Below are 23,140 nucleotides of genomic sequence, written 5' to 3'. Positions count from 1 at the left end.
TTGACTTAGCTTAACTTTGAAAACTTTTGAACAATGTCTGCACGCTGTCTCATTATGTTGAACTGTATTTTGTGCTAACTTTCCTGTCTTTTTTGTCCTTTGTTGTTTTCTGTCTATCAGGGGTTTGGCTTTTTGGGACCAGCGGAAGAAGGGATGAACCGGAGAGGACACAATACCCCTCCCCATGTGTACAGAGCACCACCGGGATGTAGAAAGTGAAGATAATGAAGGTTGAATGAAGAGGAATTTGGCCAACAGCGGCGCCACCTAGTGTTGCATGATCTTCTGCAAGTTCATCTTTGATATGATCACCTTTGTAGACATTGTGCATCATTTTGACCCATCATTTTTGGACTTTTACAAGCGCTAAAATGGTGAAATGTAAGGCTCTCTTCTATGACAAAAAAAAAAAACAACAACAAAAAAACAAACAAAAAAAATTGAAATTTTGATTCAAAAGTTGTACAGGACTTCACGGCAGACTTTCAACTTGTTTACTTTATCTGTGCCTCTTCATCTTTTGGATAAGCCAAAGTAGACTGCAGTTGCTTTTCCTATTGTTATACAACTTAAGATATTTAGTTTCAAGATTAATATTTCAGTCTTAAGTCCGTCCTTTTGCAACGTTAATCAGGCAAACCTTCATGACTACTTGGCCACCCAAATATTGAGAGTAAACATTTTGCCACTGTTTTGAATGTGCCCAAATTGTCTAGTTGTCAAAAATTGCCAAACTGCACTCTTATTTACAATAAAATATCTTAGCTTGTTTTCTTAATTTATTTCTATTATACGAGAAGATGATCAGTCAGTCAGTGGTCAAGATGCTGTGTCTGATTGATGTGAGCAGTTTTTCCTTTTGCTAAAACTGGTCTCATAGAACACGTAAATGAGACTGTTTGACTAATACTTCCTGTTTTCTTTTACTAAATGAGTTATTTATACAAAGATGCAAACATTACCAAAACCATGAAATTTTAGATTAGCAGTCCTACCATTGTTATCTATATTAGGTAAAAAGAAACAGCTCTATAGAATGTGTCCTCTCCTCTATTCTCTCTCCTTAAGCAGGTAGTTTTAGCTAAATTTTATTTACACTGGTACTGTTCGTTTTAGAGATAGAATATTTCTTTCATTTAATATCATCAATATGTTGCAAAAAAGTTTAAAAAGACAACAGGTGACATGCTTGAAGAAATACATTTGTGATGTAAAACACTCCATTCCTTTGCATCTTACAAACCATTTGCTCACACTGTAACGTAGCTTTTCAGTTTCTTGAGTCATGACTAGTATTATATTATCCCTATTTTATTTTGCCTGAGTTTTGCTTGTTATTGATTTTTTGTTTTTAAAGTAACTTATTTCACTTGTACAAACATGTTGATATTTATTACCATTGTACATATGTCCTTATTTTTTATATGTGTATATATACACAAATAAAAATAGAGATATACTCCTGTGTGTTGAATATCCTTATCAACAACATAATTATAGTTTTGCCCATACTTACTTGTGAATGTGTCATGAAGTGCTTGAGCTTGAACTTAATTGTATAAGTGAAGATGTTTGTGCAGTTATAACACCACACAAAGAGGTAATTGTCAAATGTACTCATGGGTTTCAATATAGAGTATTATACAATTTAAATCAGAATAAGGTTGAAAAGTTCTCACAAAATCCTTCAGATCAAGAAGGAGTCATTTGCCTGAATCCATGTCTGAATATACTCTTCTTCTCCACTTCTGGGAACTCCGGAAGGTAAAGAAAAAATGTTTAAACTTAGTTTTAAAAAAATAAGATTCTTAAAAAATATCAAATTATAATAAAAAACACAAATTTGTGAAACCAATCTTCATGGCAAAAGAGCAAATTAAATGATGTCTTAATCCTTTAATCATATTATTAACTGACTCATGCACATACAGTATTCTTCTATATAACTTGTGATACTTTCAGAAACATCTCATTTTTGACAGGTATTCCCATAGACACAGGAGGGATCAGTTGTGTGTGTCTAGGGCCCTGCATCTTCTCTGTGCTTCTTCTTGGCTGCACAACAGTCAGACTTGTGTAGCTACTTTGAGTGCTGCCTTGAAGAGGAAGCCCTGTGCCTGATGCAGAGACAGCCCCACTGCACACAGCTTTCTCAAAGTTACATCTGATGTCAGTGTACTCAGCTGCACCGCACACTCACTCACCAACAACTGCTTTTTCTGAGAGTACATGCAGCATGACTTATCGCACAATCAAACCCCGCAATATTGAATGATATTATGTCTATAGTCTAATGTTGGGGTGCTGCAATATGGTGAGTCTAATTGCTATATGGGCAGGAGACTAGAAATGTCTTTAAATGTAGGCCTGAGATTTGGGCCTGTTATATTCCCTTAGTAAATATAGATTTTCTTGTTAAAGAACGGAAGCTTGCTTATCTTTAAGGCATTAGGTCAAATAAAACCAAGAGAAGTCCAGAGAAAGCTGCACTCATGCACTCTGCATCTGCTTCCAGTCAACAACAGATGGAAAACATTCAAGAGCTGCAGAAAGAAAAAAAATATGAAGAAAACTCATCTAACTGACCATAATAAATAGTATACATATAATCCACGTTACAATATTTCCTTTACAAAAAGTAAAATAAAATATTTTGTGTAGTTTCTGCGCGCGCATGACATAACCACGTGATTTGTACACTGCTTCTCTATTGGACAATTCATATTAAACTAGTTCCGGTCTACGGGAAATAGTACGCGAGCACACAACTTTTATTTTCCTTGTATTTTAGTTTAAGTTCATTGTAACTCTGTATTCTTTTTATCATATGATTAGAGCCATGGCCATGGATTGTACATTTTGAAATGCTGTGATTAAGTTAGTATTTCGTTTGTTGTTAATTCAGTCGCGGAGGGATATCAGTTGCGCCGCTGGGTTCTCGTTGTGGTGGGGATTTTGAACCTCCTGTGTGCTGTTGTTAACTTTTTTAATTATTACAGTTGGTTTTATGGCATTTTTGCAATATTTTAATGTAAGTTATTAATCCACAAGTAGCCTAACAGCCCGGGCGTCGTCACGGTAACTTTGCAAAGTAAGTATTTCTACATAGCCTCTGTGAATGCTGCTGAAGCATTGCCTTATAACGTTAGCTTATGAATATAAGTGTGCTAATAACAGGAGTGAGGCCTTTGTAAGTTTCACTATATTAAAAGTCAGTTCTAGTTAATTATCACTGTCGTAAGCAGCAATAGAATCAATGATATATATGAATAAATGTCTGCTGTAACATTAAAACATGCAACCGATGTGGTCACCTTGTTTCTGTCTGCAGTTTTTAGCCTCTGAAACAGCAGGTTGAAAGAATAAATGCTCCCACTCTCTAAATGAACAGAAATGCTGTCCTCTATTACCCCTGAAAGTATTTAAAAAGGCTAAATATAATGTATGCATTCATTCATTTGTAAGATGCAAAGTTGTAGTAATAAGACAGCTGCAGTGTTGCCAGTTCCATCTAGTTTAAAATCGTCATTTGTTTTACAGATGTCAACAATCGAGATGAGCTCCACTGCCCCTGAGGAGGAACAGCAGGGATCCACAACTGTTTTAGCAGATCTCTCTATTCCCATAAACTTTTCAGAGACCACAGCAGCTGACTTTGGCATTTCTGTTCAAAGCTTTATCCCAGCATCACAACCCTCTTCAAACCGCAAAGGTAGTGATATAACTCATGACACTTTAAAGACAATGTAGATTTCACATGGCTTATGACTGTTGTCCATTCCTTGTTATTTCAGAAAAGTCACGTCTTGCTCAATTAAAAGAGAGGCGAAGATCTAACATCGGTGTCCGTGGCTCACCTGAAACCAATTCGCTCATTCGGTTCATCGCACAACAGAGAATGAAGACACCACCGACTCAAGCCACTCCAGAGGTGACTGTCGGTCATTACGCACTTGTAACTTTTACAGGACAAGTGGGCAGAGGAGTCAAAAGTTACGTTAGTTCAAATGTATATTACTAATATTAAATATTACTATTAATATTAAAGTTACTCAAGTAAGTGTAAAAAAAAAGTATTTGGGAAAGCTACTTCTCAAGTTGTAACTTGCGGTACAAGAAACACAAATGTTCAAATCGTAACAGTCAGCGTATTCAATTAAAGTCTAAGTCAAACTTCTATTCAAGTAAGAGGTCTGTTACTTTGATAAAAAAAATATTACTCAAGTAGGAGAAAAAAGTGCTAGAAAGGTAAAAAGTACCATTACTCAAGTAAATGTAACTAAGTACTACCCACCTCTGGAATTGGGGTAAGTTATCTTCAACAAACAATGCTGGGTTTCTGAATACATGAAACAAACTGTGTTAAAGTTAAAGTTAGAAATTAGTATTCCTAGTATACGCCATGTTTTTCTGTTTTTCATCACCCAATTAAAACCTACACTGATCAGGCAGAGCGCTAGCTTCCTCCTGGTTCATTCACTGTTCACAATATTTAAGTCCTACCATATGGCACTGCAATATTGGGCTTTCCTCTTCCCTATTACGGCTGCCAATGATCACGTACAGATTTAGCTGCATTTATAGACTCGCTGCTTATGTTATTCAAAACGAGCATTAATTCAGCACTATTTATCACTTCACGCTGAGATGAAAAGTGATACCATAATATTTGTGGACGGGAGCACAAAACATGGACTGAATGGAATTGAGATTTTTGTCGACATTTGTGAGAACGGGAAATGTTACAACGGGATCTGTCAAAACCCAATTATCCTCACAGATTTTACAGCTTTTAATTAATAAGACGTCTCTCTAAAAGTCAATACAGAAATAAAAGCCTCAACTAGAAATGAGATGCAACCATCTTATTTCAGAATTGCCTTTGCTTCTGTGTATTTTCATTAAGGTATTCAAGTATCAAATGGTTATTATTTGTGACTGTGTTGAACTAAGGTCATTTTATCTAAAAATAATGGTTATGTTACATGACGTACTACAACATTAGAATTCTGTTTAATTGTACTTACTGAAGCTATCATTATCTTTCTCTTTTATACTTTTAATTTTAACTTTTCAAATCTCAAAGCATAGTCTTAAGTACACATTATATTATTCAGATGATCCCTCTCTTGTAAATTCACACTAAATGACATAAAAAGACAGCTTTAATTTTCTTTTGAAAAAACCTCAAGCAACCCTGAATATAATTGTCTGTATTTTGTGCATCTTTTGTTCCGATGAGCCACAGGCAGTAAAAGCGCCTTCAAAATCATCCCTCCTCTGTTTACTAAACAGCAATCCTCTTTGTTCACAGCTCCCTTATTACCATAGTAACTAAACATTTTATATTATACTAACGGCAAGGGGTGCAGTTTTCAGTCTAAATTACTTGGAAGTAGCTACTGCTCATTTTGTTGTTGTATATTTGAAATCACAATAGACTCAAGGAAAGCCACTCCTGTGCAATTTAGCCCTACAAGCCCAAAATCTAGCATTTTGTGGAGTATGTGATAAAATTGCTGCCTTTGGATGATAGCACTTCTGAAGTTTGAAAAGTCTGCTGCCTGTCGAGCACCGTCACTGAGAAGATTTGTGTCTATTATTTATTTTATTTTTTTGTAACTTTTAACTTTTCCAGCTTGTCAGACAGAGCCCATTCCTGCCGCTGGTCGCCTCCACGCTGAGGCAGAAGATGGCGTGTTTCCAGAGCCTGATGGGAATGGAGGAGAACGGGGACAGCAGCTCTGGGGGATGCATCACCACAAGAGATGATCTGTGTGGTGAGAGCGCCGCACACTGCCACTGGATTAATATGGCCATTACTCAAAGGGGGACGAGCCAGTGCCACTGCTTTATGAAGTCTGAGGCAACTGGTGCTCCAACACAACTGGATCATGGCAAAGAATCACTCACTGCATTTACATGCAGAGTTCTCGGAGTATGCTCCTTGCTAATAAATGCTAATAAAATCAACTAGTTATGCACTTTACACATACTTTAGACTATTGAATGTTTGAAGTTAGAAAAAATGTGTATCTTTTTCTAAATTTCTAACTGCTGTTCAGCTGAAAACATGGAAGCTCTGGCAGTCTAACTTTGACTTTAAAAGAAGTGGATCAAAAGTAAAAAAAACACCTGTACCTCTAGTCATGCAGTTATAATCAACCAGTGCTATTGTTTACCTGTATGTAAACTTACTCACTGTGCCCTGTAATTTTACATTTACTAATCATCTGTCATTTGTCATTTTACTAAATATAAATATCCACAAATGCATTGTGAATTGTGCTGCTACATTATAAAATCTTTTGTTTTTGTTTTGTTTTTTCAGATGGCAAAAACCTTGAAGCTGGTAAAGAAAACCACCCTCCCTCCATAGCACTCCCACCCAACAAGAAGAGGCGCCTGGGCCTCTCTCATGGCTGTGAGGGTGAGATTACAGAGGACAGTCACCCTCCCCTGCTCTTCAAACAGCTGGAGGTACCTGCACTGAATCTACTTCACTAGTGCAAACCATCTAGCTGTCTATCACTCAGAAAAAGCCATACTTCATTTATCTCTTGTAGTAAATGATTTTCACTTTTACAGTTTTATTCTTCATAGATGGAACATTGTAATTATCATTATTCAATATGTATCATTCTTTTCAATCGTCTGGATGCAAGGTCTAAAGCCATTTTGAATTTGTGTTTTCAGGAAGAAGACTCGTCTGTGAAACACAGATCACTCCAGTCCGATAAATCAGAGGGGCCACCTGCTCAAGCGCTGGTCATTTCACCTCCATTCACTGAAGGAGAGCTGCCAGTGTCTCCAGACGCCCAGCTCTGGCCCCCTGTGGAGAACCAGCAGGTCAGAGGCTTTCTGTTTTATACTGTTTCAAGTCATTACAGAATAGGCAATGATACAAATGTTTATATAACCTGAATAAAGACAGGTTAATATTACAGCACTAGTTTGGCTATGAGAACTGAAATGAATCAGCTGGGAGCTGTTTAAGATGGATTGTTGTTAGTTTTAAAGCTCAAACCTCATGTCAATATGAATATAAAATTAATTTAATTCATATGAATTCAACATTTTAAAAACTCAGTGCCACATAACAAGATGTATATGGACAAAGGCAAGCCTCTCTAGTTGGAATATAGAACTGCTAAACTAGTATAAATTGAAATAGAAGGTTTCATTAAAATTGTCAAACTGGTGATTTCTCTGGTTGCAGCAGGAGGTGCTTCTTGCATTAAACAATTTTCTCGTTTGAATGATCTGCCAAGAGGACTATTAAGACTATTACAATGAGAGCTATAGAAAGGAAAAGTACTGTACCATGTGCTGCCTTTAAGTTTGTTATCCTCATATCCACATAGAAGAAATTTGAGCTTTTGTCTTCACACCACAGTGGCACAGGGGTCTGTGTGTTCTCTCTACAGGAGGTTGTTTTTGAACTCGAGAGAATCCACCAGCCCAGACCTGATGACCCCTCAGCAGTGTCTGCAGAGTTGCCTGTTTCCCACTTCACCAGCCCCTCCATCTCCTCTCTGCTGGAGATGAAGCCCTCAGGTAACTGTGGACTAAGTGCATACACTAATGTTATGATCTTATCACTCATTCATCCAGGAGTGCTATTTATTTTTTCCTTTAATGAATACAACCACTGGAATTAAAACGAGCTTTTATACAGAGTACATGACTGTTTGTGGCACATGCACACACCTGTTTAAGTTGAGTAGTCTTTGAGAAAAGGATCTATTCAGTTGTATCTAATTGGCGCAATAATGTCATTAGATTTACAAAGTGTGCATTATAATTATAATAGCTGTGTGCAAATAATTATGATTTTGTGTCATCCTTAAGTAACGGTCTTGGTCCCTGTACAGCAGACTCCCTCAGCAGCCCCACATTAAGGAAAAAGAAGAAGCAGGTGCGTTTTGGAGAGCCTCTGCCCCCGGAGCTGTTTGACAAGACCCTGCCCCCCAGCACCCCTCTGCAGAAGGGGGGCACTCCAGCCCGGGTGCCTACACCCGGAGGTGCCCTGAAGCTGCGCTCTCTGCTCAAGACTCCTCAAAGAGGCGACTCTCCCTCCACACGAGCCCAGCTCGAGCTCAGCAGCCCCTCTGTGTTTGCCTCTCCTACTCTGTCCATGCCTCGTAGCCGCAGGACAGCCACTTCAGAGGACGATGAGGAGGAAATGAGCGGAATGGTGCTTCTAACTTTAAAAATAACTTTATATAACATCAAGTGATTAATTCTTATTATTCGCAATTAGTTGGACATGTATTATCTTTTTTGCAGATTCCTTTCCCCATAGAGGAGATTGAAAAAGAAGCTGCCATAGCTGAAGGTCTGACAGTGAAATTAGGTTTTTCTTTACAGTAGACTCACATAAAAGTGCTTTGTGTGCTAGTAGTTGTTACCTTTTTCCAGAGTCTTTAAATGCCCAGCTGCCGAATTTGGACACTGCTTTTAATGAAGACTCTATTTCTCACACTGAAACAGGTAAATATTATTCACATGATATCTAGCTACTTTAGTCTACTATAGTCTCCCCAGTGGAATTCCAGTCATAATTTACCCTATCTCAGTTTATTTTTAAGAATATTAGTAGTGCATCTAAATATGTATGAAGGGAGATACTGTGCCAACATTGTAGTTTTTGAAAATCTTAACAAAATCTATGGGTTGTTAAAATTTGTTAAAAAATAACGCTGAATCAATGTAAAAACCACTTCGGTGACATATACAAGGCCCACACGTCTCTTAGAAGGTAGAAAGCTCTGAAAATTTATTTTGCATGAGATGGGCCCTTTTTTTCAACAAAATACTTATCTTAAAGGGCCCTTGTTATGCTAATTTCTGATCTCTGTGGTATATTTGTTTCATTCACACATTTAACACACAAATTCTGCATATTTAGGCCGAGTCAAATAAAAAACACTTGCACTTTATGTCATATTGTAATGCTAGAAGTGTGCCACTGTTTTTAAGATCCACACATCTTCATGAATCATTTGAATAATTTCAGCCTTGGAATTGCCAGTCTCTATTTAACAAAAGGTCGAAGCTAGCTGTTACATCACAAGGTCCAGTAATTTGTTCTATGAAGATATAGACAGACTAATAATAAAGAGTTACTCAAACATGTATGAATGAGCAAAACACAACTCGGCAGTCAATTTTGTGTAATATAGGACCTTTTTAAAGGGATAACAAAAATTTTAACTATTCATCCATCTTATTAGGTCAACTGGATTTAGTTCTTTTTTCATAGTTTATATCTCCAAAACTTTTCCCTCAACACTGTACTGTATATCTTTATAGCCTCCATGTGAATGCATCTCACTGCTTATTTTTTTATTTTTATTTTTTTTTTACAGAATGTGAAACTAAAGCAGTTGAAACAGTCTGCCTGATGGACAGTCTGCCTCATGAACCCCTACAGGAGGAGGAGCCTCAAACAGACATTGCAGCTCCTGCCTGTGGCACCAGCAACAGCAGAAGAAGAGGGGGAAAGGTCTGATTATTTCCTCTTCGAGAAATCTCCTAGTCACGTCTATTCTGTTTTTACAATGCACTATTTTCAGTCTTGACAATTCCACTCTGCGTACAACAGAAAACTCTCATTATCACAACCAAAACAACCTTCTATACCGTATTCATCCCTGCAACAAAAGCCATTAAATCTCTCCTTTTTGCAGGCTTCACATGACACAACAGAGGCTTCCGCTCGCTCCAGTGGCCGTAAGAGAAAGGTTTGCCATCTCCACAAATTACTCTTCATCTTGGGTCTTGCTTGCTTCCATTTTCCCAGAACGGATTGGCTTTTTTAATAAATCCCGGGTTACAATATGTTCCATCTAACACACTGTTTAATTCGTTCATATCTGAGCTTTATCACGTAGATGATTTGCACTTTGTATGAAACGGAGAAGCAGATTGTATTTTGGTTCTAATATAGACTCCTTATTCTCTATGTGTTGGCGCAGCTGCCAGAGGAGAGTGAACCGGTGAAGAGGTCGTCACGCTCTGCTGCCAAGACGGCCTCTGGGAAGATGAAGGTGAGCCGCTGATCCTACGTTTTCATTTCTTTTTGCTCCACTTCAGATGGAGCTGTGGTAGACTGCTGCTGTTGCTCTTGCTGCTACTGCTGCTGCTTACTGGGAGGTGCTCACAGGGCTGACGGCTGCTCTACTCTGAATACAGCTCAGTTTGCCCTGCCAAGAGCCTGATAGAGTTACAGCCTCGCTCATATTGGCTGATAAATGTGGAGGATTGTATTAAGGCGACCCCATGTTACGGTTCTATAAGGACTTTTTGTAACTGCACTGCTACAGACTGTCAAAGTTTTGGATTTAAATGAAAGTTCTGAAATTGTAGAAGCGTATCTGTATTTGAAATGAATTGGAATTGGGAACTGCAAGATTAATCACAAATGACTCAGAATCGCAATTTGGAGATCGCAAAGGCTGCAGTTTTTGTAGAACCATAAGTCCTCCACAAACAACCAAATATCCTGTCTAAAGCTGGGTAAAAAAAAACACAACAAAAAGCTGCTAACCTTGTAGTTTAGATCTGTATAATCATGTTCTGAAATACGTGTTTTTGTATTAGTTTATCAGTTCATTTGCTTGTTTCAGTCTTTCTGGCAATTCATTTTGAACAAAATTCAAAATTAAAACATTTATTTTACCCAAATCATTTAGCCTTAGTTGGAATTCGTACAATGAATTTCTATCAAAATATTAAACTTTTAATAACTTCTAACTAAAAAAATGCTTGTAACTAGAAGCAACACAATTTTCCACTTCATTTTTACTTTTTCTTCTTTCAGACTTAATCTTGTGAATATAACCAGATTATATAAAACAGTACCATTAAACCCACAAGAGCCTGATAAATTTATAGTCATGCTCATGTATGAAAGATACCGTACTCATGTTTCATTTCCATAAGGACCTTTAGTAACTGCAGTGCTACAAACTGATATTAAGGTTTTATCCTGACAGTCTGAAACTCTAGAAGCACACTATTTTACATGATTTTGGTTTCTTAAATTTGTATCAAATAATTAACAAGACAAACTTTTAAACTGCCATTTAACACAAAAATGCAGTCCAGTTTTAACTTCCAAAGCTTGAACTCTGCTCAAAACCACAGTCGATTGGCTCTAGACCTCCCTATTAAAAAGCCTCAAGCTGATCATTGACAATTTGAAACGATTGAATTGATTTAAAATTTGATTAACACAACCCCACTTGACGCCCATTCACTAAACGGTGTTAATGTGTAATTTGCCTCTCGGATAAATGCATAACATGATCACTATCGCTCTAAACCCATTCTGAAAGCTGTTCTAGTAGAAAGAACAAGTTATGATTAGATTTCATATTTACATTGAAATTATTATTAAATGCCTTACATAGAAATTGGTCACTTTTTCACTCTGCTCTCCTCCCCTGAGCTCCTGTCAACACTCAACTGTATTTCATAGCAAATTATGGTGTTATTTTTGTCTAAGTGCAGCTAGAGAAGGTTCATTGCTTCCAGTAGGTTTTTCATCAGGAGTGGTGCCAGCTATCAGTCTTTTTTAAGGCTTCAGTAAATGCATTTTCATTCCCATCAAAAGATAAATCAATATTTCTGAAGCCACAGTGCATAACCTCCCTGCATTTGCACGAACTTAAGGCAAGGGCATTTATAATAAGCCTAGTCATTCAAAGTGTTCTTCTCACCTATTGCTTCAGCAGGTTCTGTACCTCATACTTGTGATGAAGCCCTGGAGCTTTGAGACAGTCAGAAGTTTGTAATAATAGACCCACTTGGGTCACATCATTGCATGTCCTTAAAAGTGAATTGTGTTACTTTCCGTCAAATGCCTTTCTTCATGTAGATTATTATTGCTTTGTTTGAATGTTCCACAGTATGGTATTAAGCCTTTCCATCTTCATGATCTCTGGAGAGATTACCCTGCTCACAATAAGAATGCGAGTTTCCCTAGGTATTTTTTGATCAGTAAAACCATCTGTAATTGAATAAACGTAAGGTAGAGCTGTTTAATGTCCGTAAATACTATGAAACATTCCAGGCAAAGCAGTGACACATCCACTGAAACAAGCAAGTGACGGACCTCCAACCAAAAAGTTATAGTGCATCTCTAAGCTGCTAGTGTTGCCACTATGTCAAATTTTAGTGTGACAACATTTTCAATTTTTTTGATTGACATAATTGCTCTATTACTCAACATGCATTATATAGATTACTTGCCTCTGTTATGGGAAACTTTAAGTGAAATTCGATATCTAAAATTGTAATTGTAAACGTTCTGAAATCCTTGCTTCACCTTCAGTCTAATTGAGCAGCACAGTCTCACATGTTGTTTTTGTTTTGACAGGCGAGCACAGCAACGCGCCGGTGGAACAAGAAAGTCGACCGCAGTCTGTACGGCTCTCGAGAGTATGCCTCCAAAAACCCCTCCCTCAGCCCCATTACAGAGCGTCTGTCCTTAGGGCTTTCTTTCAGCGCAGAGGAGCCTCCAGCCCTGCACCACACAGGTAAAGAAAACCTCACGGCACACCACACTTGAAGTACTCTAACTCCTGTGGGAGAGATAGTTTTGAAGTGTTCTTAATTAGATAATATTTCATTGTCAATCAACTTGATTATCACTGTATAAAGCCAGCAACAAATGAAGGAAGTACTTTATAGTTATTTTTAGTTGAACAAACACATAGATTCAAAAAACATTTCTCTGTACCTTCAATTTTGGTGGTAGTTTTTGTTGTTACTGAAATGTTCCACAGTATGGGGTATTCATCAACTTATTGCTGAAAATGTTTTCTTACTACGAGTGTGATCACCTCTCCACAGATCTGACCTATAATTTGGTCTGGTGATGTCAACAGCTTGTCTCCATGGACATAAGTTTAATGATGTACTGTGGGACATTCCAGTGAAAGTTTTAGTGGTGGATCCTCCACCATAAAAATGATATGATGCCCTTTTTAAAGGCTCGTCAAATCACATGATTAGCATTGTAGTAGATGGGTACTTTAAACAAATTTACCCTCTGCATATAGTAACTGCCTTTTTTCATCTTGACTGTGGAAATATTTTTCTGGTCTGTCGGTTCAGCATTTGCCCTGACCATGTTTGTCTCCTTTTGTGAATAGCCCCAAGCCTGACGCCTCACCCTGACCTCCGCTGTAATGGAAAATCAGTCAGCGGTGACCTACCGACAGCCGTGGTGCCACAGACAGGTGACACGACAGCCCTAAACACTTCTACAACTCCCCAAGTCTCGCTCTCGCTTCCTGTGGCCAACAAAAAGAACTCTGCTCAACGGACGAGGAGGCGGTCAGGGTCAAAGGGCACAGGGAGAGCACTGAAGGGTATAAAGGTCAGTGTTAATGATGACCAAGCAGACGCGAGGGTGCATGACAGGAGTGAGGAGAACTACGCGGAACAAGAGGAGACAGAGGAAACCAAAAGAACTGAAACTGTATTTAAAAGTACTGGAGACGCAAGAAGTGATATTAGTGCTATGAACTTGTTAGATGCTCCTACAGCTATGAATGAGAAGTCCGAATCACCCACCATTTTGGAAGCCACCACTGGCTTTTCTGCAGGTGAAGAATTCAAACATGCATTAGGAGAAGTTGAGCCAGGTCAGGAAAATGAACCAGACGACCAAATGAACCATGAAGTTGAGAGAGGACAGGGAGACCAAACACTAAGCCAGCGAGAAACTACCCGGTCAAGGTCTGATGAGCATGAAGCGGAGGAGGAGGCCGGAGCAGCATCAGCCCTGAGCCTCCCTCCCTGGCAAGACGACTTCAACTTCGAGGACGTGTTCAAGCCAGTCCCCACAAGAGGGCAGCGTTCTGTTCGACGCAGTTTGAGAAACCAGAGCAGTGCCGATCACATCAGTAGTGGAGGACTGGCATGGGTTCCCCGCATCTCACCAGAATCCACCAAGGAGTCCCGAAGGAGGACGAGAGGACGGCGACATAGCGCTGCCCTGCCCGCACCAGCCTTCGAAGTGACCCAGGCATGAGAACTAATACAAAGATTATTTAAAGGGTCCATATTGAGTTTTTTTTCCTATCAATATTCTAATGTTGTTTCTTCATCAAAAACATACCTGGAGTTCTGTTTTGTTTCATTCACACACATTTAACACACAATTCCTGCGTATTTAGGCTCTGTTCCACCTTGTAATGTCATGCAGTAATACAGGAAGTGTTTTTCAAATTCCCATTCAATATTACTCATTCAAATCATTTGGATGATTTTAGCTCTGGAATTGCCAGTCTACTAACCATAAGGCAAAAGGTAACTGTTAACTTGAAATCTACCACTTCATGACAACACAAAGTAACTGTAGACTGACTAATAATGCAGGATTACACAAACATGAATGAAACAAAACACAAATCCAGATATGTTTTTGTAGAGGTAACAGCACAACATGGCTAAAAGCTCACCTTAGTCCATTTTGTGTAATATAGGACCTTTAAACTAACCACACGGGATGGGCCTTTTTGACTGGCAGATTCGAAACAGACATGGCAATTTGTGTAGCTCCACACTGCTGTCCTTATAATGAAATGTCTTTCCAAAGAACATTACAGAAAATATCGGCGCTTTTGTTCCCTGTGAATTATTTTAAGCCACGCCGTAATTTGTAGCCAATTTCTCTCTCCGGTAGTAACCAAGTGGGTCAATACAGTCCAATCATCTCTGCTGACCACCTCCAAATCAATAGGCCTCCGCTCAGGCTGGTAATCACAGTGCATCTTCAGCCCCTCTCTCTCTCTCTCTTCCCAAGTCACTCCATTGAGCACTTCAAGAGTCAATATTTTCACTTTATGCAGAGATGAAAATGCTATCGGTCGTTTTGCAGCTGTCCGGGCGCCCTGGATGTCACTGGACTTTAATGGAAAAATAATTAAGGGAGATATCAAATTATAGGCTTGAGTCATCCGGTTGATTTGTGGTTGCTTTTCCTGCTAGTGGTAACCACGGCGTTTGAACTGGAATATTGTGGAAAAGCGGGATCATTTGAGTAGTTCAATTCAAATTTGGATTTTGTACGAAAATTGTGATAAAAGATATACGCAAAATGTGAAGTTTAACACAGCAAATCATCTAGCTTCAAGCATTGCTGCAATTTTTGAATATAGATTTTCTACTAGATGCTGTTCCTTGTTACAAAACGACACCACCCAGTCTGATAATTTAATATCTGTGCTTAACCTTTACTGCATTACAAGTCTGTATTTTTGAATTGAACTACTAGCATAATTTAATTAAACTTTTCTTATTTTTTGTAAATATGCCTGGGTAATATCTAAAGGACAACCTCTGTTTACACAAATCTGATGGCATTTTCTGTGATTTTAATAAACACTTTTATTGTTTTGTAGAAAGCTAGTTTTTCAGTGACCTTTTTGGAAAGTTACTGTGGTACCTTGAGAATGCCTTTGCGAGACTTCTTGATACTCACTGCTTTTGTTGCTGTTGCAGACCAATCATTCACTGAAATGGCATTCGTTTTAAGTCATGATTTATATAAATTTGCCTGGCTCTGATCCAAGTCATAAAACACAGCCACTGCTCGCAAATGCATTGTCCCACTGGTGCGATAAGTCCATTGAGAACAGTAGCTCTCCTCTCACATCCTCTCTCTGCCACTTTGCCATAACCATAAGTATGATGACATAAATTATTATTGTGATATGTTCCCGAGTAAATTGACCTCTGACCTTGCATTAAACCAATCGCGTGCACACCTAAATGCACTTGTCTTTAATGCCTCAATCTATCTCAATGTGGCGGTGACAAATTAAGTTTTGGATTTTGTTCACATTGCAAAACCGGGCCCCTCTAGACTGATGTTTGGCGGTAATCTATTCATCATTGGTGTAATTGACTGAACGCTTTTAGATCAACTCTGGCACTTGGATGAAGGACGCAGGAGAGGCTTCCGACTTCAATGCATGTGCCAAGGTCCTGTGGCTGGTCTAATGTGCTTCTGGTGCAGACAGTGGAGCAGCTGTGCCATCTGGTGGACGGGAGAGATAACTGTTTGAATTTGACTCGAGGTGATCAGTTCTGCAGAAGCAAAAAAAGATGAAAGAAGTTACAGGAATCGGTCTTATCTTGAAGGAAGGCATTTGTTTTTTGAATTGGTGAAGCTTGTCATAACCTAGACAAATGATCTTAAATTCTATGATCTTTTGACATACTTTTGTGTTTTAAATACCATACAAAACCAGCATATAATGTAAAAATGTCAAGATTTCAAGAAGAAAGTTGAACTGTAGTATAACATAAGTAGATCTATTGTTTTGACTTGGTTTATTTTATGGTTAATATTGCCAATCAGGAAACAAGTTGGTAAATGTATCCAGTACCAATGCAAATGTTCTGAAAGTGAAGATGAATGTAATCAGGATGTAGTGCTCTTATTTGGATCTAAAGCTGTTTTATTACAATTTTAATACAAAACAATTTTCAATGTGCCGACAATAGAACTGAAGCCCTTTGTAATCTAAACCATGACCGACTGCCACCCTTTACAGTAGCCAGCAGCGTTTTCCACACCCCATAAAACTTTTCAACTTTTCACGCTAAATTATCAAAGGTTTTTAGAGTGTAAGTGATTAGTTTTGTAACATAATTGGTATAATAATGAAAACCTACTCAAATTTAAAGGTGTACTATGTAACATTTCTGGATGAGGGTCCTCCTTTTTGTTTATTTGCCTGGAATGTTTCACAAATGTAAAAAAAATAACCTATCACTGGATCACATGTGAGATAGATCTGTTTAAATGCTATGCTGTGGAACATTCCAGGCAAAGCAATAACATCACCCAGGAGACAAGCAGGTGTCAGACCTCTACCAGAAAATCTCCACAGTGCCCCTTTAATTGAATACTATTTTATCACCACTCACTGACTATTATTTTGACCTAACAGTGCTTCTACTCGAGTGCATATGCTGCTCCCTCCTTCCACCTCTGCTCTTTTTAACCAGAGGGGAGTCTTTTGAATTGGAGTTTTCATTGTGTGAATGTCCAACTAAAACGCCAGCACCTCTCCTCCCAAAAAACTCTGTGTGGACCAGGGTGTCGAATTAGAAAAGGTTCTCTTCTTTCCCCTCTCTCTCTCCTTTCTCTCCTCTCGCCTCTCTCCTCTCCCTCCTCTCCCTCTCCCTCTCGCCTCTTTCCCTTCTGTCTTATCTCTCCTCTCCCTCCCCCTCTCTCCTTCCTCCCCTCTCTCTTCTCTCTACCCCTCTCTCTCTAATATCTCTCCCTTATTCCTCGTCTCTCCCTTCTCTTTCCTCCCTCCTCCATCCTCTCTCTTCCCTTCTTCCTCTCTCTCTTCTCTTTCCTTTCCCTCTTCTCCCTCCTCCATCCTCTCTCTTCCTCTCTCCCCTTCTTTCTCTCTCTCCCTTCTCTCCTCCCTCGTCTCTCATTTCTCCCTTTTTCCTCTCGCCTCTCCATCTCTTCTCCATTCTCTCTCTTCCCTTCTTTCTCTCCCTTTTCTTTCCTCTCCCTCTTTTCTCTCTTCTCCCTCTTCCATCCTCTCTCTTCTCTCTCTCTTCGATTCTTCTCTCTCCCTTCTCTTTCATCTTTCCTTTCTCGCTTTTCTCTCTTCTCCATCCTCTCTTTTCTCTCCCCTTCCTCCTCTCTCTCCCTCCTGTCTCTCCTCTCTCCCTTCCCTCCTCCCTCGTTTCTCATCTCTCCCTTCTTTTTCCTCCCTCCTCTCTCTCTTCTCTCTCTCTTCCCTTCTTCCTCTCTCTCCCTTTTCTTTCCTCCCCCTCTTTTCTCTCATCTCCCTCTTCCATCCTCTCTCTCTTCTCTCACTCTTCACTTCTTCCTCTCTCCCTTCTCTTTCCTCTTTTCTCTCTCTCTCTTCCCTTCTTCGTCTCTCTCCCTCCCGTCTCCTCTCTCCCTTCTCTCCTCCCTCCTCTCTCTCCTTTCTCTCTTCTCCCTCCTCCATCTCCTCTCTCCTTCCACCTTCTCTCCTCCCCCCTCCCTCCTCTCCCTCCTTCTCCCTGGGCAGACGGGGTGCTCTGAAGACGGCTTAACACCAGAACAATGGGCTCTTTTGACCGCGAGCGACGCCCCTGAGACATGAGGCCTCCTGTCACTGTGGCAACCCCCCACGGGACGACCGACAGCTGCTGCGGAGCAAGGACCAAGTACAAAAAAACACACGGCCACAAGTCCATTTCTTTCCACTACATCTTGGTCTATATGTTTCACCCACTCTATTCAGGAAGTAGGTTACATCTCATTTAGAACTAGAGGAGAGTAAAGGAGCCAAGTTTGAGCGCTCTAAGTAATGAGTAGTATTCATAAAGTATTTTATCTGTCTACCATTTCAGTGATTCTTCATAATGATGGTATTTCTGTTATTCTAAAAAGTACTTGTTTGGATGTTTTGCCAAGTAAAAAAAAATAATTCATGAGTAGTACTTTAAATGAAAAGTATAATCAATTTGAATATTTATCACAGATTACGTAATTTTTTGACAAAAGATCAATTTTAGTTATGTTATTTGCACTGAAAAACATTTTTTAAAACGCATCCTTACTGTGAGCGAACTTACATCTCCACAAACCTGACTTTTATTTGGCCTGGAGGAGAGTCTACTCTTGCTTGTTTACATGGAAATGTTTTCCTTTGCCTCATCTTCCACAGTATGGCATAAAAATCTCCATGGAGAATGTTCTGGAGTATGACCTGCCACATTCAGAAAGATGCATACTGTACCTTTTAAAATGAGCAGAACCCATGTTCATTTTAAAGTTATTAAAAAACGTAAATACACCACAATAAATATAACGTACTACTACTTCCCTGGGTTTATAGCAGCATGTGATTGACCTGATGGGGCCCCAGCTCACAACCTAAACCTCTTAAATCCCGCCCCAGACATAAAAGACACCACAATAAATCCAGTCTTTATGGGCGCTGGGTCGTCGTGGTAATAGGAGAGCATTGATCCCATTGACAAATATAGGCCTCAGCCACACTCACTGTACACCTGATTTTACGCCTCATTTTAACACACAGGCTCTAATCAGCTTCATGGACCTCGAGATTTACAGAGTTTTTTTTCTTTTTCAATTAGTTAATTAGAGGCTGAATGGTATTAAGATATCCCGCTGCCTGAGGCTTCAGTGTGAGCCCTGTGTTACTGATGCTGTTTAAGCCCTTCTATGGCTTTTCTATGGGGCCAAAGACAGCAGCAGGACACTTACAAAACAAAGATTATGGTAAACAAGTTTGAGACACAATGTTTACAATATGCAATGGTCTGAAATTCTGTCAAACCCAAATGCTCTTTTACAATAAAACTTTATGAAACCACTAAGAACTTAATTGTGATTTTTCAGTACATAATGGTGGCAGTTGGTGGTCCAGGGGTGAAATAAGGTTAATCTTCCCATATATTTCTTGTCAACACTAAAACATACATGAGGCATACTGCTCAGAGCTGGACCATAAATTCAGGTTTATTGGTCCTATATTACATACAATAGACTCCTGTGAGCTTTGAGCCATGTTCTAATGCTGTTACTTCATCAAAAACATACCCAGAGTTGTGTTTTGTTTCATTCACACGTGTTTAATTAATCCCGGTTTATTAGTCCGTTTGCATCTTCAAAACTCAGAATGCTCTGTTCCAACTTGTGATGTCAATGTTTTCAATTTGAGAGAACAACTCAGCCTAAATATGCAGGGTTTGTGTGTTGAACGTGTGAATGAAATAAAACATATCTCCAGGTATGTTTTTGATGAGGAAACTACATTATAACATAGATTAGAAAATTGCCTAATAAACCCATATTATGCCCTTTAAGTACAAGTGCTGAAAGTTTTATATCTCACTAAAACTGTTTTTTTTACTTAAGTATGGCAGCACTTTTCAATTAGTGGTCTAGGGGCCAGATCCGGTCCATCTCTGTATAATATTTTTAGTCATGATTTCTTTATAAACTCTAGGCTGTATTAGTGATAGAGTTCTGGTTTAAACCTTTTTAACTGACAAAGTCTGTGAACCAGATGTTCAGATACATTTGTATTAAAGGTACACTGTGTAACTTTTCTGGTGCAGGGTCCATCACCAGCTTCTCTCCATGGAAATGTTGCAGTATGGCATTACACTTACTTATCTCTATGGAAACTGCAGGTGACAACACAGGGCCAAGTTACATGTCAAATCTGTGGAGAGGCGGGCCCACTCACGGTAAGAATGCAAGTTTTTAAGTCAGATAAAAACCCATGTTATTGAGTAAATACAAGATGTCCCAGTTTGGTTCCAGAGCAAAAAACAACATCTCCATGGAGACAAGCAGATAGCGGACTCTCCACCCGAAAAGTTACACAATGCACCTTTAAGCAAAATGAAGAAAATATTACCATTTATTATGAAATCATTTAACTCTCTCTTTACCTTTTTCACCATGTGCTGTTTGTTTTCATGACTTATTTTTCCTCTCTGCAGAGTTTGCATTTTCCTGGTGAAAAGTGTCAAAGCTAAACTCCTGGAGCACCATGCCGAGGACCCCTGGCTGGAGTTGCAGTTTGTCATTTGTGATTTCAAAGTGCTCCGCGTGGCTGTAGTCTGTGTTTTCCATTCATCTGTGAACACATGGAGCCCAGCAGCGGAAAGGGACACAGCTGACATCCTGTTTGTGTCAGAAGCAACAGGATTTATGCTTGAAAACATTTTCTTCTCTTTTTGATTTAGGTCTGGGCTGCATAGCTCGCTGTGCATCTTGTGTCTCAATTATGCATTCTTACCTCTAAGAAATTAACTCAACCATGAAATCAACTGGCACAATACTAATACTATTTCAAACTTGATTTTGATAATAAAGAATACGATACTCAATAATGATTTTGACACTCTAATTATCGTTTAAGCACTCTTTTTTTAGACTACATTGTACCATAACATTGTGTAATCAGCACATAATAATTGTATTTGATTATTATACCATGTGGTTTTGCGGTTCTGCTCAAACCCAAGATGAAACTGTTCAGGAAAGGTCAGATTTTATCTCGCTGTCATTTTTTATTTTTTTTATTTCAGTTAAATGAGTATCTAGTGTTGATACTTGTTTTAGTGTCAATTTGTATCTTTAAATGTCTGGAGTGGGTTAAAAATAAGTGTTACGTCTTCCCACTCCATTTTGAGCATCACTCTTCATTAGTATGAGTCAATCTTTGACTCAGATAGTACAGACTGCATTCATCTCTCTACCACTTTCTGTTTGCTCTGTTTTGACATAGCTCAAAATAAAGAGCTAGTTTTGATACTAGTTTTAGCATTGGTCAGTGTCTGATTCTTGATTTATTTTTTTGGACAACCCTACCAGACCTACAAGTGAGTAGTTCTTATTAAAGCTTCAGCCTCACTTCACTGGCAAGGTGCCTATATGTCTCTCCTCACATCAAGAAGGTTCCTGAGTGGCTTTTCTTTGGGGTTCTCTGGTTTCCTAGCCAGGTTGGTGCCACCTAGTGCCTCCGCTCAATTAAATTTCTCTCCAGTGACTAGGTCAGGAATCGGTGAAGAGCTTTTGTTTTGGCAATCCAAGATCGAGGATTTAAAACTGGAACAAAGTTTGGTGAATTGTATCAAGGGGAAAGACATTATCGCCCTGCTTCCTACAGGATTTGGGAAAAGCTTAATATACCAGTTAACCCCATTAGTGGTGCATTACATATGTCACGACCAAATAGTAGTGATTGGTTAAATTTTAAAAAGTACTCACCTACCATTGAGCGAACAAATCCTAATGCCGTGAGGTCAGATGGTTTCCACAAAGTTAAACAGGTTAATGAATCAGGCTATTGGTTTCTCCCACCAACCTAAAATATGCACAGTAGTTATGTAGTCCTGGCCAAGCCTCAGTCTGGCGATGGGTGTTGTATTGTAGCGCCCAGTGCCCCAGGTACATTGAATTCTGGGTCAAATGCAGAGAAATGTCCCTTTGAGTATCAAATGTAAAATTCCAGTCAGTATAAAGGGTCACTTTTTATATAGAACTTTTCCATCTTCAAGGCACTCAAAGCACTTTACAACAAGAAACCACTTACCCATTCACACACACATTCATCCACCAGTGTACACAGACACTGGGGGTGAGGTGGGTTAAGTGTCTTGCTCAAGGACACAACAACAGCATTCATTTGTGGGAGCTAGATTCAGAACGCCAACATGTGGGTCAGTCAACCTTCGGATCAGTGGACAAACTCTACCAACTAAACTAAGTGTAAAAATAAATCTGAATTTAAAAGAACCCAAGCTCCAGTGTCAAAGCTAAAACACAGAAATATTTGAAATACATTGAAAAAAAGGTTATACACTTTTGCCTCCTACAAGGACAAGGCAGCACTGACTGAATATGTAGTTTATATGGATATTTCCAACCTTGGAGTTTTGGAGAGGATGGTTGAACTATTCTCGCGATTTTATTGGCACAACTTCTCTGTAAATGTGAAAGTGTTATTATGTGGCTCTCCTGTTCGAAAAAGCCATTCTAAATTAAGATAAAAATGTGGCACTAAGGGGCATAAATGTTAACAGACTTTTTGGGGATACAGATGGATAGATACTGTTCCACATGACATTTATCAAGATTGCGTAGAATTTTGTCAATATAAGTAAGAAAGTTTATTTATATAGCGCTTTTCACAGACATATGAAAAATAAAAACAGCAGAAGAGACATTCATAATAAAATAAAATCAGCCATAGCAGCTCTAAATGTGAGGGGGCGGGAACAGAAAGAGAAATGTTTTTGGTTGCTTTCTACACTATCTAGAGAGAGCGTAGGTAAGGAGGCAGTTCATTTCAGAGTTTAGGGGAGACGGCTTGAAAGGATCTGTTACCTCGTGTTTTAAAATTTGTCCGAGGGGCCATTAGTAAGAGGAATAGAGTAATGTGGAGGTTAGATTTTGAGATATTGTTTAACAGTGACTCTGAGACTTTGGTATACTTAAAAGTGTAATATTTTAAAAAAAAAAATCATTTTGGTTCATTTTTAACAGTTTGCAATGGTCCAAAATTGTTCTTCATTTAGCATCTGTATTACCACAATGAGTTTATAAGCACTATTCACA

The 23,140-nt window shown here is 38.9% G+C and overlaps 2 protein-coding genes across 4 annotated transcripts in view; both read left to right on the top strand.

Annotated features, from left to right (window-relative positions):
• Positions 1-1,388, top strand: part of sema4c (sema domain, immunoglobulin domain (Ig), transmembrane domain (TM) and short cytoplasmic domain, (semaphorin) 4C) — a 197,741-nt gene extending 196,353 nt beyond the window's left edge. For both annotated transcript variants that reach the window (XM_020928284.2, XM_055161911.1), the window contains one exon: positions 121-1,388. The gene's annotated coding sequence lies outside the window, so the exon portion shown is untranslated. The remainder of the gene's footprint in view (positions 1-120) is intronic.
• Positions 1,389-2,750: 1,362 nt separating this feature from the next.
• On the top strand, positions 2,751-15,422 carry cdca2 (cell division cycle associated 2). Of its 2 annotated transcripts, none has more exons than XM_055162011.1 (15): positions 2,751-3,091; positions 3,541-3,712; positions 3,795-3,931; positions 5,639-5,780; positions 6,332-6,480; positions 6,697-6,849; positions 7,428-7,557; positions 7,878-8,197; positions 8,290-8,338; positions 8,422-8,493; positions 9,372-9,508; positions 9,693-9,746; positions 9,981-10,052; positions 12,386-12,545; positions 13,164-15,422. In XM_055162011.1, the coding sequence occupies exons 2-15, from the start codon at positions 3,541-3,543 to the stop codon at positions 14,045-14,047; spliced, it is 2,631 nt and encodes an 876-aa protein (XP_055017986.1). In that variant the 5' UTR covers positions 2,751-3,091; the 3' UTR covers positions 14,048-15,422. The 2 variants fall into 2 exon arrangements, with proteins under 2 accessions (XP_055017986.1, XP_020783909.2); XM_020928250.2 differs by having other exon boundaries at positions 7,875-8,197.
• The last annotated feature ends 7,718 nt before the right edge of the window (positions 15,423-23,140 follow it).

Source organism: Boleophthalmus pectinirostris, unplaced genomic scaffold, assembly GCF_026225935.1.
Source record: "Boleophthalmus pectinirostris isolate CB_2022bp ecotype Guang Dong unplaced genomic scaffold, ASM2622593v1 HiC_scaffold_4, whole genome shotgun sequence".
NCBI lineage: Eukaryota > Metazoa > Chordata > Actinopteri > Gobiiformes > Gobiidae > Boleophthalmus > Boleophthalmus pectinirostris.
The sequence above is the reverse complement of the archived record's forward strand: the minus strand, read 5'-3'. Positions and strand labels throughout refer to the sequence as shown.

Excerpts from the sequence above, each read along its gene's own strand:
- cdca2 (XM_020928250.2), top strand. The coding sequence starts at position 3,541 with ATGTCAACAATCGAGATGAGCTCCACTGCCCCTGAGGAGGAACAGCAG. Across the intron at positions 7,558-7,874 it reads GCTGGAGATGAAGCCCTCAG|CAGACTCCCTCAGCAGCCCC; the intron begins GTAACTGTGGAC and ends GTCCCTGTACAG. Across the intron at positions 9,509-9,692 it reads GCAGAAGAAGAGGGGGAAAG|GCTTCACATGACACAACAGA; the intron begins GTCTGATTATTT and ends TCCTTTTTGCAG.